This window comes from Sphaerodactylus townsendi, linkage group LG05 (assembly GCF_021028975.2).
Source record: "Sphaerodactylus townsendi isolate TG3544 linkage group LG05, MPM_Stown_v2.3, whole genome shotgun sequence".
Classification (NCBI taxonomy): domain Eukaryota; kingdom Metazoa; phylum Chordata; class Lepidosauria; order Squamata; family Sphaerodactylidae; genus Sphaerodactylus; species Sphaerodactylus townsendi.
In genome coordinates this window covers 46,435,169-46,451,616 of record NC_059429.1, presented here as the reverse complement: position 1 = coordinate 46,451,616, position 16,448 = coordinate 46,435,169, and the positions used below count along the sequence as shown (strand labels likewise).

Sequence of the window (16,448 nt, the reverse complement as noted above, 5' to 3'; positions counted from 1 at the left end):
TTGCAAGTAAACGTACAGCCTGATTTTATTCACTTTTACTCAGAAGAAATTCCGAGGTTGCCCCCTAAATACTTGCAGCCCGACAATAAGTCCCAACTAGTTCCCTAAGGCTGACTCCCTAGTAAGCGGTGAGGAGGATTACGGCCTTCAGGGATGCTAGCGGCCGCTTTCTTAGCTACTGCACTGACTGAGTCCAGCAGAAGCGTTCCAGTCCCCGCCGGGAGAAGAATGGGCTGAGAAGCGCGCGCCCTGCCTGGTCCGCGTCCCACCTGACGCCACTGAGCCCCTCTTCCTCCTCGCCCCGCCCATTCCTTTGTCCTCCTCGGGATTGGCAGGTTTTATTATTCCGCCTGAACAAGCTGCGGGGGGATTGGGCGAGGCGCCGTGACGTCAGGGGACGAGCTGCGGAGTCGTTGGGATCTGGCTCTGTCAGTAACACATGGGGAAGAGCGAGGCACAGAGCCGCGGAGGGCGCCAGCGAGAGGGGCCTCCTCGCGCGTCCTGCCGCCGCCAGCACCTCCGCAGCTCCGCCGCCGTCACCGCAGCCTCTCCGGCTTCCCCGTCCTCCGGCTTCCCCGTGCCTCGGACTTGTTTGCAGGTTGCAGCCTCGGGAAGCCCGCGTGGGTGGAGGCTCCGGCGACAAAGTGCGGCCGCATCAACCAAACTTAAGCCAACGATTGCAGCAGCAGCCCCGCGCCTTTGCAGCCCGGGCGGTAGCAGCGACTGAGCTCTGCAGCTCCCCTCGAGGGGAAGCGGCGGCAGGGGGAGGAAGGACTGAGCCAGACGCTCCCTGGCCTCCATCCGAGCCGGGCTGCTTTCTTCTTTCTGGGGGTTGAAGGTTCCGCCGTCGCCCAGCGAGCGTGTTGGGTTGGCTGCCCTTTTTGTTGTTGCAATTCGTTGAGAGGAAGACGCCTTGTAAGAAAGCCTCCTGGTCGCTCTCCAGACCTACAGCCACGTTAGGCACGGCCTCTTGCACCGTGGAGGGGAAACAGGTAAGCCGGGCATTGCTTTCCCTCTCTTCTGCTTTGGCTCTTGTCCGCTTGGCGGGCCGCCTCCTGTCTCGCCCTTCTCCTCTGGTCGTCCGGGGTTGGAAGTAAACACGATTCACCGCCGCCGAGAACCGAGGGGTGCCCCGTAAGTCCTGGGGCCGCCCGCAGCAGTTGCGCCGTACAAAAGGCTGCCTGCCCTGAGCTGCTTCTGCCCCCCCCCCCCCTTTCTTTTCTTGCAAGTCGGTGGAGGGAGGTAGGAGGAACGATCGCTCACTTTTCTTTGTGGTAAACACTATTTTGAAACAGTGGCAGGCTAGAGAGAGAAAAAATCCGAAGTGAGCTGTTTTCTCTGTTCTTTCCCCCCCTTTTCTCTCTCTTTTTGTTTTTGTTCAGGGGAAATCTGATGCACCAACCTAATTAAAGCCAAGCCGTGAATTAAGCATCCATTTTTGGTGTGTGTGCGCTACAAATTGCAAGCTCTACGCTTGTCCCTCCCTTGGTCTCCATTAAAATCACCAGAGACGTTGTTAAAAGGAGGGAGGGGGTGTGTGTTTTGCCTCTAGCTGCCAGCTCGCTCCTTTCTGTTTCATTGCCTCTGTTCCAGGACCTAAATTGCTTGGCTGTGTAATTACCAGAGTAAGCCTATTTAAGTTAAAAGCTTTCCTTCTCTCTCCCACCCCCAAACTCCAAATGAAACTCGATGAGGGCCCGTCCTTGGTTATCAAGGGAGTCACTTTCTGGTCAGTCCTCTTGATTCATCTCTTTTAGATTTAATCAGCATTAAGGTATTGCTTGTCCTTAAGAGCTTTAGCTTAATGGGGTTACTGGATGCTTCTGTCAGGGTAACGTTTCCTTCCTTGTATATAATATTTACCTTTCAACAAATGCTAGGGGTTCAGATGCGCGGTTTTTAAAAAGTTGGTCTTGTAAAAGATCTGAAGTGGATTTACATAATTTGAAATCTGGTGGAGCGGGGTTGTAAATATTAAAAAACCCTAAAGAAATGCAGATTCATAGTGCTGGAAACAGTAACAAAAGGCCATTCCGTGAGTTAAATGCATCAGAAATCAATTTACATAAAGGTATATGATGCATTCAGAGAAATGCAATGCTAATGGCTTTTAGAGTGGTTTCTCTTTCCCAAGTCTCAGGGTTTTTAGTTACAGCCTTAATTGGTGCCGTTCGCAGTCTGGTTTATTGTGTGGTCAACTGAACACATGATCAGGAGTTATTTTGGAAGAAATGTTGTTTTTTCCCCTTTTTCTTGCTCCCCCTCCCCATTTTGTGTAACTTTGTGCTGCTGTTGTAACCGAGTTAGGCAAGTGACTGTGTGTGTGTGTGTGTCTGTGTCGTCTCTCTTTAGAAGTATGAGTTTGAGCAAGTAGCCAGATTCCTTAGGTTGAGAATGTACAGCTTAGAAAAGACAAAGGCAAAAGCATGCCACCTAATTGGCAGTAAATAACTTGATCTTTTTATAGTGTACGTGATTGAAGGGGCAGCAATCTTTGAGATCCTGGACAACTTTTTTAATTTGTTCAGTATTAATCTCAGTTGCCCTGTTTGTATAGATTACTTACTTGAAAGTAAGAAATACATTTATAGTCTCTCTTTCTGTGTGTGTGTGTATGTGTGTTTTAAACAGCCGTCTTAGAGGCAGCCATGCTAGCTGCTTCCTGAGCGGGGCACACTTGATTGTTCTGTGACTCTGTTATCACAAACTTTTTTCTTTCTTCTCTCCGCTCTCTTTTTTAGGACAACAAAGCGTTTAGCATTTAAATTGCTGATCAAGGGCAGATTAGTGAGACAAAAGTAAATTGTGTTTGTATAGGAAGTTAACAGGCTTCTTGAAGTTTAGTGATCTATTATTATTCTGTAAAGTATGGGGGGAGCACTTCATTTGATCTCTCTTTTTTTTAAAAAAATGGGGACAATCATGGTTGGGGCTCCTGTTGATAACAGTGCCATGAAAAAGGAGAGCTTGAAAAACCAGTTTCACAACCTTTAGGGATTTTTCTTTCTCTTTGACTGCTCTGGCTGTGTCTCTCTCCAGAGCCTCTCCTGTAAAAGAAAACTAAATCCCTTGAACTGTTGTGAGTTGCAGCTGTGCTTCCCAAGACGTGTGGTTAGGGAATATGGCTTCACCCAGGCATCTTTTCTTCTCTTTTTAGTGTTGTGGGGACTACGGTTTATATGGGGAGGACCATGTAGACTGTGAGACTCCAGGTGTGTGTACTTTTGTGTCTGCAAACAAAGCAGAAGGGGGGGGGGCTCCAAGTTTGACAGTACTGTTGCAAGCTGAAACTGTCATTGGGCCCTTGTTATGAGCTAGAGAGGGGAGGTGGCTAATTAACCCAGAACAAAGAGCTGGAAAGTAAACAAGTAGATGCTCTCCCACCCTTTCCTTCCCCACCCTTCTTTTCATAGGATTGTTTTAGCAAGAGAAGCTGCAAAAGGGTTCTGTACAGAATGTTAACTGTCTTTTTGTTTTTCTTATTCAGACCATGGTGAACCCCGGCAGCAGCTCACAGCCTCCCCCAGTCTCCAGTGGCTCCCTCTCGTGGAAAAGATGTGCAGGCTGCGGGGGGAAGATTGCCGATCGTTTCTTGCTCTATGCCATGGATGGCTATTGGCATAGCCGGTGCCTGAAATGCTCCTGTTGTCAGGCTCAGCTGGGAGAAATTGGTACATCCTGCTACACAAAGAGTGGCATGATCCTGTGCAGAAACGACTACATCAGGTGAGAGAGATGGAGGGGCATACATGTGTGCGTGCCTGTGAGCCTCTGTATGCTGCTGTTATATTCCTTCCCATGAAATCAAGGGGCGCATGGGCCAGAAACTACAGCAGGTGGTAGTTTGAAAACTAGAAACAGAATCTTTTGAAACAATTCCTTGTCTGAAGTACGCAGGGTGAGTTGGATAGCTGTGAGTGAATGAAACTTCTCTAAGGTGGTAGTGATCTAGGAGGGACTTCCCAGCAACCACAGGCTGTTGTGCAGAAGTTGCAGAATGGTGTAGAGCTTTGAGGGGAAGAAGGGCAAGCGCAGGTTTCACTGGGGCTGTGGTGCGAAGCCTTAACAATGAAATATCTCCTTTGTAGTATCTGATTGAAAAGTGCTTATGCAAATAATAAGCAATGAAAATAGAATGACTCATTCTCTGAGCTCATTGTGAAAGAATTGATTAACTGCTGGCCAGCTGAGACTGCCTCTTGCCACCCTCCTAGTTCTGTGCACTCTCCATGTTGTCGAAGGGCAGCTTTTGGGTGACTTTTGCTTCTTTTTCTGTTCAAAAGAAAAAGGAGGTGTGGGTGTTTGCCTAAACTTTTCAGTATTGCCTATTGCATAACAATGGCTTGATCTCTCTCCCTTTTGCACTGAGTAAAATTTTGTATGGTTTATTTTCTCTGTCATACTGGGTTTTTTAGCACAGCTAATGAAAAGAACCTTAGAGGTCTGGTGCCCATGGGTCTTTTCAGGTGTACTCAAGCTCTTTTAAACTAAGGAGGCATTTTGAAGGATTACACATTTAATTTGAGTAAATTGCTTGATAGACTGATGCACATGAGTGCTTTGAGAAGGTGTTCTAGTTGAGCAACCAGTAATTAAATGTCCCCCCGCCCACATTTTTGGCATAGGAAAAAAATGTGAATTAAAAGTTTATGCGGTGTTATCTGGGTAGCCTTTATCTTTATGTTTAACAGTATATTTGAGAAAGGAAAAAGTGTAATTGACTATTTCTGTGAATTTTTGGAATAACTAGGTATAGCACTGCACTGGCTTTTAGTTACTCTGTTCTTAGGTTGGATTCATCTTGTTTTGAAAGGATGGCGCCAAGGAGTGTTTGCTTATTCTGATGTGTCCTTTACCCTGTTTGATGGTGGTACTTTCAATCAACTAAATAGGCTATGGGAACAAAATAGCTATAGAAAGGCTTTAAGGGATTTCAAGCGATATTAATTTTGCTAAGTGTTTGGATTTTTGAAAACGTAAATTCTAGAAAATCGGTATGTTCAAGCTTACAGTGATGTGTTCTTAATCCCTGTCTGAAGCAACTGCATAGGCAAGGCAGAATTCTAATTAAATAGAGCAGAACGGTTAGTAAAAGGGGTTTGTTTGAAGTGGAAAAATTGACACTACTGTTCCGATTCTGTGAACAGTGCAGATTGTCTCTCTACTAAAACCATCAAACAAACCACTTCTGATCATTATTAATTAAAAAGAGAAGTTGTCTACTGTACCCCCTAAGGCAAGTTCAGGCCAGATTATTGGAGTCTGTGCCTCTGTTTTTTGTGTAAACTTGCTATGTTTTTTTAATGTAGGCTATTATAAATAGGATGTTTTATCAGATAGTGAAATGGAACTGATGGGGTTTGGTTGCTTGACCTTTATTCTAGAACTAAACAGTTTGCCCAGTGAAGTGAAGATTCTTGTGTCAAGGTGTGCATTTCTGGAAGCCCATCTCATCCTTAGGAATCAAGATGAAGGACCTAACTGTGTAAACTGCATCTATGACCGTGATGACTTTCAGGCATCAGTAATTGTATGTCCCAGCCTACTGACAGACATGTGGGATGCTACCAAATTCAGCAGCCTTCTGCAGTTTATGTCAGGAGTGGTTTGGGAAAGGCGCTAAGAGAACAGTCTTCTCAAGTCCTAATTTTGTTACATTCATCTTAGAAATTTGAAAGATGATCTGAAGTATATCCCACAGTGGAACATGTATAATCCTTCTGAGGAGGAAGCCGATCATCTAGCCCCTCTGAAGGGAACTGGCTGCTCTAAGCCTGTGTTAGTCCACAGACCAGTTCTATTAAGGAGCCTTTGAACTATCTGATGCTGAAATGTAGCTTTGCAGAGCCAGCCTTACTCGATCTGGCTGTACGCTGCTGCAGGTCTCATTGGCAGTTGAGGTGTGTACCCGTGTAAGGAGAATAAAATCACTGACTTTTCTCTGCCCCTTACCCCTAACCTGAGAGTACCTTGAGCAAAAGCATTTTCAGAATGGAGGAGGGAGAGGGTGCTAGGCAGTCCTCCCAGCCATGAGATTCCAGATAAAGCAGCAGCGTGGCAGTGAATCTGCGCAATTAAGAGCTTTAATTAGTGTCTCCTCCATTTTCTCTTAGTTCTGATAGGTTTTATCTAATGAGATCTCATCCCTGGTTTAGATCTGCCTGGAATGACGTGTCCGAAATGAATAAGAGCTGTGTCGCAAACAAAACATTTAATTAACAAAATTGGCCTTGGAGAGGAAGAGACAGAAAATAGGCTGGGGGGGGGGGGGGGAGAGAAGAGAGAGAGAGAATGTAAACTAGCTTTTCTTAAAGGGCTAGTACCTGAGTACCCTTTTCCTTACAACTGTGTGTTTGGTATGATTCATTCTTAAGTCTCACCTAGAATCTACTTATTTTGGAAGGGGTTGGCTGAAGTATACAGTGTTTTGGAAGGATGTGATCTTTTAAATATCTGGACTGAACAGCCTGAGTTGTAGATGGAACAGAGCATTTGTTTAGAGCCTTCCCACCTCTCCTAATCTCTAATTCTTGTGGTCCTGTGTTTTTGACATGCCAGGGCAAGCTCTTGATCCCCATTCCAACAAGATGCTTTCCTTTCTCCTTGTTACTCATTGCCATTCACGTGGCTGTCCGCAGTATGAGCCATTTGAGGAGGGGAGGGTGCTGCAGGCAACGAGTTCATTTTTCTGGTAATCAACAGCAAGCTGCTATATTCAGGGAATGCTGTCCCTTTAATTGAGCAGGCTAGGTAATTAAATGGCATTTTTCCAATAGGACGTGCTAGGTAAATCTAATAGTTGGTTATTTAATATCACTTTGAAGTCTGCCCACTCAAGCACAATGACAGCACAGGAGCATGTGAACTATTAGCTTGGAAAAAAAATCCAGGATCTCAAAAATTAATTAAATCGCATGCAATTTAGGGGGAACGTTTATCTTGATTTGTCATAACAGAATTAATTCAGGGCCTCCAATTCACTTGGGGGCAGATCTGTTACTCTGAATTAACCAAGCGTAATTTGGCTGATTTTTTTCCTCTTCCCCTTCTCTAATGCAGCACTTCCACAGCCCATTCTCCTCCCCCTTTCAAGTATCAATAGCTTCGGGTGCTTTTAAGGTGCTTGGGCTGTAGTTATGCTGAAGTAACTTTAATGGACTTGGCTCCAGGCATAATTTTCCTGTGCAGCCTTTGTTGCATCTAACACAGCTGGTGCAGAACTTGGATCCAGAATAGGAACTCTGCTGGAAAACCAGTCTCTTCTGAATCAGTTGCTTTGGATACGTATTTCTTTCAGATAGGAAATCTGGGTGTGTTTAGGTACTACTGTGAGTTTTGCACTGCCCCTTCCTTTCCATGTATTTGGAGGATAATGTAATGAAGGGGCTGGCCATTTAGTTTATTACAAGTATTGCAACACCCCATATAATTTTTTTTGAGTATATTATGCTTTTGTAGTTTAAAAAGTGTTTCAGTTGAATTTTGGAGCATTCCGGTGTGAATGTCTTTTTCCGCACCTATGTCACTATCACTGTCCTTTACTTTTCTGGCAAAGTGTGTGTGTGCTGGGGGGGCGGGGGCGGGGGAGATAAGGACAAATACTGAAAAGGAGCTGCTGTGATTAATTTAGTGTTGTACAGCATCATGCCACAAATGTAGAGCTTTCCTTTCATCCATATATGGAACATCTCAGTGTTGGTGATTGATTGTGTAGCCCAAATGTTGAAATATTAACAACCTCCTTGGACTCCAAGACCCAAAGAAAGGAAACTGAAACCACTTCTGTCATCACAATTAAAGAGTCCCCTGGCTTTAATTAGCCTGACCTGGGGTATCTCTCCCCCTTTCTCTGGAGTTAAAGAGAAAAGAGCCCATTAAAGTCCAGTCTGCGACCGATAGCTACTTAATTGAGCACCTAAAGCCTCCAGCCTTTTAAATTAAATACTGTCCTGGACAGTTTCCTTGATTAGCTAATTAACTTTCCTCTCTTGCAGAACCCATGTAAAAACAACTTTTCAGTAAGAACATAGTACTAGGCTTGGGGTCTTCTTTAGTCAAACAGAGAAATAAGTTTCTGTTGAAGCTGTTGCAAAATAAGAATATTTCCATCATTTGGAGAAGGAAAAAAGTCAAATTAGATTTCTTTTTAAAAAGTAATCTATGAAGTTTGGACGTCTGCCGTAGGAGTTGCCTTCCTCCACAAAGTAGGAAAGCTCTGTAGAATATCTCCCCTGCCCTTCTAGAAATCTGAATAGATGCAGAATCAAGGAATTGTAGGATGTATGTTTCTATTGTAGTTCAGACTGCAGAAGTTGTTAGAAATCTGCTTTAACTTATATTTGAGATGCACAACAGTCTCTGCTTGAGGAGGACTGTAAATCTCAAATGGTCTGTTGAAAGGATGTGGAACAATAAAACAGGAATGTTTTAAGGAAAATGGAATTGTGCATCTTCACTCTCCTGCCTTCTTCCACAGGGGAATGTTTGATCCCCCCCTGCCTTTTCTAAAGGGGGGCATGCATATACACCTGCAGGATAAAGAAGCATTTGTTCATTCACTTATTTCAGCTACAAGACTTTCCATAATTAGCAATGAGTTATATTTTTAAAATTTCCACTTGGGGTCCATTTGTAGAATTGTGGTTGGAGTAGTCCCGCCTGAAAATTCTTTGTGTCCTTATAGACCATGGTCATTGATAATAACTGAGTTTGGGAAATAAAACACATAGTTGAATTGGGATGCAGTCATAGTAGTTTTTTGTAAGTCCTTTGAGGTAGTACTCTTGATATTCTGCAGATGCTAAAATAGTGTTGCTTCACAGTTTTCGAGACAGCTCAGTCCTTTTTAGGCTGGAGGTCTTGCCAGTGTATTAGTTCAGCTTTCCCTTTGTACCCATTCTGACTCATAAGAAAGTGTCAGTGTGCTGCAGATCTCAGACTAATTAGTTTTGAAATGGAGTTTTGATTGAACTCTTCAAATCGATGCTGCTGCAAAATTTGTTTCTCAGGCTTCCTATTAAAAGCCATCTTAAGGGGCAGTTTTACTACTCTCCCTGTCGTTCAGTCGATACATTTAATAACAACTTACAGGCTATTTTCAATAAAGTGGCGACAGCAAATTAGTAGTTTGAACATGACAAGCCTCCCTCTGCAAGCACGGATCCTGGAAAACTGAAAGCAATTATTCCCCCCTCCCATCCTTAAAACATGGGTTTGCAGCAAACATTCAGATTATAGCATTTTCTGAAGCAACACATACTCGCACACAATCTCAAGACTTCTGTGTTGGACAAAAAGGCCAATAAAAATCCTTGGTATTTATTCATTTTGTGAATTTTATTGGCATTTCGTTTTGGCTGTGCCGTATTGGGGGAAGTGGATCAGCGTGAACATGCTGGCTGGTTTAGAATTCTTCTTTACTACGAAATGGTTGTGGGTTCATCATTAAAAATAGCTGTGAATGTGAAGAGGAGCTGCACGTGTGTGTGCCCACCTTTTTAATTCTAACAAATATGGTGGGGAAAACTGGGAGATCAATATTCATTAAAGCATTGTATCTCAGATCAGTGTGTTGTGCCTTTAAATGCATTAGGGGAATTATGTGTATATATTTCCTCCAGTCTTCTCTTCTACCTCTCTCCTCCTTTGCTTCTCCTTTCTTCTATCTCTCCCCCCCCCCCATGGCAGATGTTGTGGTCTCATTTGATTGCATAGGAAAACTGCAGTGATACAGCAAACACCCAGAGAGATATGATGACAAATGGGTCCAGATCCCGGTAAATTACTTTCTGCTCAAATCGAAATTTCATTCAGTTTGTTGCTAGCAGAGATGAAGTAATCTAAATTGTGGACTCAGGAGCAGATAGAGGGAAGTTGGAGCAAGCATTTCATTATCAAGAGAGAGAGAGAGAAGGTTAGGATGAAAGAGATGAGCAGAGGCAAATCTAAAGTGTTGACACCATGATTGAAAAGGTTAACCCATACACATTATATATCAACCTGGATAGCCGAGAGTTTCTAATGGAAACTCTGCTCTGATGGAGGTTTACTGGAGTTTCAATACACTGAGCATGATGTCGTCTTAGATATACAATCAAATCCTCTTAACCCTTTTGATGACTCATCTCTCAAGATATGATTAAAGTACAAAAAAGTTCTTCATATAATTTCAAGGACACAATGCATTTAAACTCCAGTCATGAATTCTGTCCCCTTTTTATGACAAACCCAGTAATCTGATAAAAGTATTGTACAGAATTGGTTTGTGTGACTAGAAGCAAGTGAGTATTTTATTACATCCTGGGCACCCCATTCTTGAGAAGAATTGGATGATTTTGTGGCTGTTCTGCATATATTTGCTTCAAAATGGCCACATCCCATAGTTCATAAGGAAGTTTTGAAAGAGGATTTTAGAAGTTTAAACTGCTAGCTTCATTAACCGAAAGTTGATTGCGTATGAAGATGGGAAATCACTTAAGAGTATTTATCTTTATTGTTTCTCAGAGTTATTTGGAAATACGGTGCTTGCGAGGAATTGCTTATTGGACAGTCAATTCCTTTTAAGCTAGTAGAAGGCTGGATTTATGCTGGGCACAAAGGGAGATGTGTATCATCTTAAGGTAGGAGAACTTCTCTTTTGGACATTCTGCCCTCTTAGTGTAGCTCCTCCGAAATGGTCTTGATTGTAGATGAAAAGGCTTTTTGCAATGCAAATTTGTGTCATCCAGTGATTAGTGGCACCGTGCAACTGAACTCACAACTGAATTACAAAGGTACAGGATCTTGTATTTGGACATAGTGGAAAATATAGAATAAATACATGTGTCTCTTTAACCTTGCTGTAAGCTCAAATTGTAATACTTTGGTGCTTAGAACTGTAACTGTCCAGAGGTTTTAATTTTTGTTTTCGTCATGTATTTTCAGTGTTTTACGTGCTCCACCTGCCGGAACCGCCTGGTCCCTGGAGACAGGTTTCACTACATCAATGGCAGTTTATTCTGTGAACATGATAGACCTACAGCTCTCATCAATGGCCATTTGAATTCACTTCAGAGCAATCCACTACTGCCAGACCAGAAGGTGAATACTGAGCAATTGCTAATAGTTCTTATTAGAGCTAAATCAGGGGTAGGGAACCTGCGGCTCTCCAGATGTTCAGGAACTACAATTCCCATCAGCCTCTGTCAGCATGGCCAATTGGCCATGCTGGTAGGGGCTGATGGGAATTGTAGTTCCTGAACATCTGGAGAGCCGCAGGTTCCCTACCCCTGAGCTAAATGAAGATTAATTTATGTTCTGCCTAATACTGGATATCTTTTTAAAACTTCACTGAATGTAGTCAACAGAATGTGGCTCCAAACTTGTAGGCACTTGAGCTGTAAAGTGACTCTTAGGCAGGCTGAATTTATTGCAGCAGAAATTTTTTTATCCTATCGTTTTGAAACAGAATGGAGGAGACTGTTGTGAGAGGCAAATGGAGGCTCTTTGGCAAAAACCCAGCATCTTGAACAAAAGCAAGCTAACTATATAATAGTAACTTACAAATCATTGCAGTACTGACCTTATTGGATACTGGTTTTAATGAGTTGGCTTGATTTCAAGAGAAATTATTTTATTTCCTGTTGGTTTTGTTGTCCTTGTTGTCCTTGGCTGTTGGTGCTAAAGTTATGTTGTAGCTTTTTCAGACTGGTACAGTAGGAAGCTATTCTGATCAACAGTTGTCTTGTACTTCTGCAGGGACTGGACAATATATTAGATCTATTTTAATCTACCTAATAAGACCCAAAGCTATGCAAGTGAGTGCATTTTGATAACTGCTATGCCTAATTTATAATAATTACTGTCAACCTTCAGCTAAGGGAGTGTTCATTCCACACTGGTCCAGAAAACACTGAATGCACAAGTCTTGCACATAATTTTATTCGCATCATATTTCATACTGATTATGTATTGATGACATTGATTCATTTACTCTTTACAGCGCCACTTGCATGGATGTTAAATCTTATTGACCACAGATGAATTTTAATTTCAGATTGGTGATGGATTTTTCCATCAGCTCTGATAGTATATTTGACTTTTTCATCATTAACCCAGGCAATCACACAGCAGCACTGAGTTAAGGTGTACATTTAAAACAAAGAGTGCATACTCTTACTGGTAATTCTTTTATGGATTTACAATAGGAACTTCATTAACGTCTGTTCTAAGGATAGCAAAAAATAACATTTATCTGTTAGAAGAAATTTTAAAGACAAAAGTCTTTTTAAAAATCCCTCAGGCAGGTTATGTATTTTGCAGTATCTGAAAGAGCCTAAAAATTGTCTGCTTTTAGAGAGCTAAATCTGTTTACAAAAACATGAATGTCTTGTGTGCAAATACAATCCACAAGGTTCTGCTAAGAATTTCCATTTACTTAATAGTGACCAACCATGTAGTGTTTTTAAGTGGAACCTATATACCCATTATTATTTTATCATTTAGATTTATTCCCCGCCCTTTACAACAGTCTCAGTTAATTGCATCTGCAACCTATGCATGTTACTCAGAAATTCCACTCAATTCAGTACTGCTTATTTCTATGTAAGTGAGTTTAGGATGGCCATCTTCTCTAACTGTGGTTTGAAACCAGATCCTCTCCTTTTGAGTCCAGTCTTTGGCTCCATATTTTGTGGTTTTGTTTATTACTGGAATTCTAGTTTTGTTCTGTTTTGCATCTTGCTCATCAAAAAAGCATAGTATGCAGTTAAGCTAGTACCATGCAGGACACAGAGAATGAAGCAGATGGATCTGTGCAAAGAGGATTACAAAGCTGCCTTATCCTACCTATAGCCTCAGGGCATGGAGGCCATTTCAGCAACAAATGTGGGCTCTCTTTCTTCAGTTGCCATTAACTATAGCATATTGCAAGTGGAGAGAGTAAGAAAAAATAGTGAGGTGAAAAAAGGTGCAGTTTTCAGTGGATGTTCTCAGTGGATGGCTCTTGGATGGCCAGTGTACAAAGAGAGAAAGCTTCAGTGTACAAAGAGAGGGAGATTTAAGAGTATCTATGATGTAAGAATACATTTCCTGAGAGAAATTCTGGAGTCTTGGGATCAGGAGGATTATGTGGCTTTTACTAAAAAAGCAAACAGATACTTTGAGAAGTTTGTTGCTGTAGTCAGTTTTGGCAGGTTCTACTGATGCCATGAAAGTTGTTGATAAAGAATACTGTTCCTAGCACCAACTTTTTATCTCCCCACTTGGCTGCAGTCATTTCTTTAAGACTTTCTTGGCTTATTTAACTAGTAAGCCCTTGGAGCAGGGGCTTCTTCTATTCTGAGATCCTACAATACCCAACATAACACCTTCCCTTAGATAGAAGAATAGGAAAGTCCTGTAACAGCCCACTGAAACTGACTGATCACAGTATTCTGGCCTTGCTCATTGACTTGTCGAAATTTTAAGCAGAAATTAAAGTGTTGCTTGCAATTTAAGTGGAATTACACTACATGGAGAGGAGTCTGCTTGGTACAAGATTATTACATTTCTTTCCTAGTTTGTAACTTTTCCTGCCCTCTACTTGTCAGGAGTTAGCATTAATCAACTACTGAGTAATGATAAACTGGGCCAAAGTGGTGAAGCATGATGCTATTATTAGTAGGCTTGTCAATCTCCTAGAATAACAATGTTGGCCCGATGACCTTTGGCACTCCAAGCCCAGATGTTATGGACTACAATTCCCATCAGCCCGGGCCAGCATGGCCAATTGGGAATTGTAGTCCATAACATCTGGAGTGCCAAAGGTTCGCCACCATGGTCCTAGAAGATAAAGTGATACTTGAGTAGCATTCCATGCAAAGGAACCAAATGCGAGTAGATCTCTCTGGAGCTTTTTTAACCCAGGGGTTCTTGTTTGCGTGTTTTGAAAGTCGATATTGGCTTTTGGACTCTGTGCAGAATACTTTTATTGAAAGTAGCAATTTCTGAGGAAGAGGTTTGCTTGGCCCATTCTTCTGATTTGCCTTCTGTCACATAAGGGCATACCAAGCTGCTGTTCAGCCCTGATTTTCCACATCTTTAAATCAAGCTTGAAAAAACAACTTCTTAAGCTGTGTTGATATTACAAGCAGAATGAGCACTTTACTTGACTGGGAATATGAAAACAGTATTTTTTTGGGGGGTGGGGGAGGTTGTCCTTCATGGGATGGGTTGAAGGTTTAATTGAGATTTCTGCTATCTGTACAGATTGTATTACTCTGCAGCTGCGGGACATTTCAATAGTTCCTTCATAGTGACAGTTTTCTTCTCGGCTCTTCTCAATCCTTTGTACGAAGTATAGGTTTTCCTTTCATTGGGGGGGTGATCAGAGCATTTACTTGGCTCCAAATCCTATACTTTAAAATAAAGTATGAGTTAGATTATGTTTTGCTATTCTTTCTCTTGCAGAAAATCTTCTAGTTTACATACTGCCCAGCAATTCCTCAGAATTATAGCATAATTAATTATAATATTCATAATCCAGAGGACACTTGATGCTCATTTATTAAATATGCTTGCTGGCTGCTCCCTAATCTTTGTTCTGGACAGACAAATTACCTTTCTCACACTGAGCATCAGCTCTAGGGAATTAAACCTCCAAGCTTCCACCACTTTAATTAGCTTGAAAATGGGGGTTGCAGTTACTAATAGCCCTCAGGCTTTTAGTAACTTAGGGAAAGAGTTAAAAAAAAACTATCTAGAAAGCTCAAAATGTCATTTAAAAACCATAAAAATCTAATATATATTATTTCATTTTGGTAATTGCAAACAGATTGCATTTGAAGACTGTCGATTGTTCCTACTTCATCCATGGAAGCTAGATTTCTGTCGAGCTAGGCATTTTTAATTATCACAATTCATTAACACATCACTGTGGAGGCACATGTTTGACTTCATGTATTACAGTGTTTATGTAACATTAACTAACATAGCAGATGAGGAATCTTAAATGGAAGGAAAATATTCCAAAATGTCTATATTTAGCTTTTGTGCTATGCAGCATGTTAACTAGCGTTGCCTAGGGGAGAGTATCTTATTTTCTTTAGACAGAATTTTCGTAATTTGGACGATCACTTTACTTGGTGCTTCAAAGGCAAAGCATATTATTTCATCCCTGTCCAACCCTTCCCCCCCACAATAAAAAAACCCTTAAAATTGAGTGGAGGATTTCCTACCGGAAGCTTTTCTCTCTTTTGTGAAAGTATATTTTGCTGTCAAAGCTATATACAATTATTTTTAATCCAAGCATTTTAGGAGCTTGTGCAAGAGTTACAGAATAAACCTTTCTTTGGGTCACCGTTGGAATTAACCTAATAAAATTAACAAATCTCAAGAAGGCAAGAGTGGTCCTGTTTGGCTCAAAAGAAGCATTTTGGTTAAGATTCCCGTTTTTTTTTATTTCTTTCAGGTCTGCTAAAAGGTCAGAGTACTGCAGAATGCGTGCCTTCATCTCAAACTTTGTTCATCACAGATGGATCCCATGTCTCCAGTAGACAAGTCACCTTTGTAGCTAGCATCAATGCCAGCTTCATGCCATTGCACCTTCTTTACTCTTGGTTGCCCTTCCCACATTTATTGGTGTATTAAAATGACTGAAAGCGAACATTAATGACTCCATGAATCTGGGCTAATGGGAGACTGTAGAGAAAATGGAGAAAGAAAAAAAGACTCCACCGGAGGATGGCAACTTTGGGTGGGGAGGGGGTGGGGAAAATGACTAATGAAGCTAATTAAAATAAGCCTTCAAGTCTGCTTTCTACCCTCATTAACAATTAGCAGGGCACTAGCCGGAATTTGTACCCTGTGTTTTACCTTAACAACATTCTCTTTGCTCTTTGTATATTTAAGTGTTGTAAGGAAATGTGTTTCAAAACTCAAAACATGAGCTAAAAGGAAAGATGGGGCTCTTGTGATATTCTATCACAAATGACTTTTATTGTATCTCTGTAAAATACAATGTATGTATGCATGTAAGTGTTTTTTTGTCCTAATGTTGCTACTTCCCATGGCAAAAAAGAAAAAGGAAAAAAAAGCTCATAGCAGCTACTGTGTAGAAATTTTCACCTATTCCTAATTTGCTGAATGAAGAAAAAAAATCTTTTATTTGTGATACTTTCAGAGACATTTGCTCTAGTATGGTGTATTTAAATAATAAAAACTTAAAATGAAAATGTCTTTCATTGAGTTTGAACTTGAATGTGATGAGGCAAAAAACTTTTGCCCATGAAGTCTGATTTCAAATTCCACGAAGTTAATTTAAAAACTCCTATTTACTGCTTTCAATCAGTAAGGACTTCATATAACTTAATATTAATGTCACTTCAAGCAGAGACACAGAATCAGTATTGTCTAATGTTTCAAATAGTCATTCAAATAACAGCAACATTTCATTAGCTAATGCTCATTCTTATTTACTTTGTGGCTCTCCT

The 16,448-nt window shown here is 41.4% G+C and overlaps 1 protein-coding gene across 1 annotated transcript; it reads left to right on the top strand.

The window, feature by feature from the left end:
- Window positions 1-417: 417 nt before the first annotated feature.
- On the top strand, window positions 418-16,190 carry LMO4 (LIM domain only 4). The gene is made up of 6 exons (XM_048497842.1): window positions 418-992; window positions 3,488-3,726; window positions 5,461-5,605; window positions 10,599-10,619; window positions 10,924-11,079; window positions 15,428-16,190. The coding sequence occupies exons 2-6, from the start codon at window positions 3,491-3,493 to the stop codon at window positions 15,434-15,436; spliced, it is 567 nt and encodes a 188-aa protein (XP_048353799.1). The 5' UTR covers window positions 418-992; window positions 3,488-3,490; the 3' UTR covers window positions 15,437-16,190.
- The last annotated feature ends 258 nt before the right edge of the window (window positions 16,191-16,448 follow it).

Coding starts and splice junctions, on each gene's coding strand:
- LMO4 (XM_048497842.1), top strand. CDS start 3,491: ATGGTGAACCCCGGCAGCAGCTCACAGCCTCCCCCAGTCTCCAGTGGC. Junction 3,727..5,460: donor TGCAGAAACGACTACATCAG/GTGAGAGAGATG, acceptor TCTCATCCTTAG/GAATCAAGATGAAGGACCTA. Junction 10,620..10,923: donor GAGATGTGTATCATCTTAAG/GTAGGAGAACTT, acceptor ATGTATTTTCAG/TGTTTTACGTGCTCCACCTG.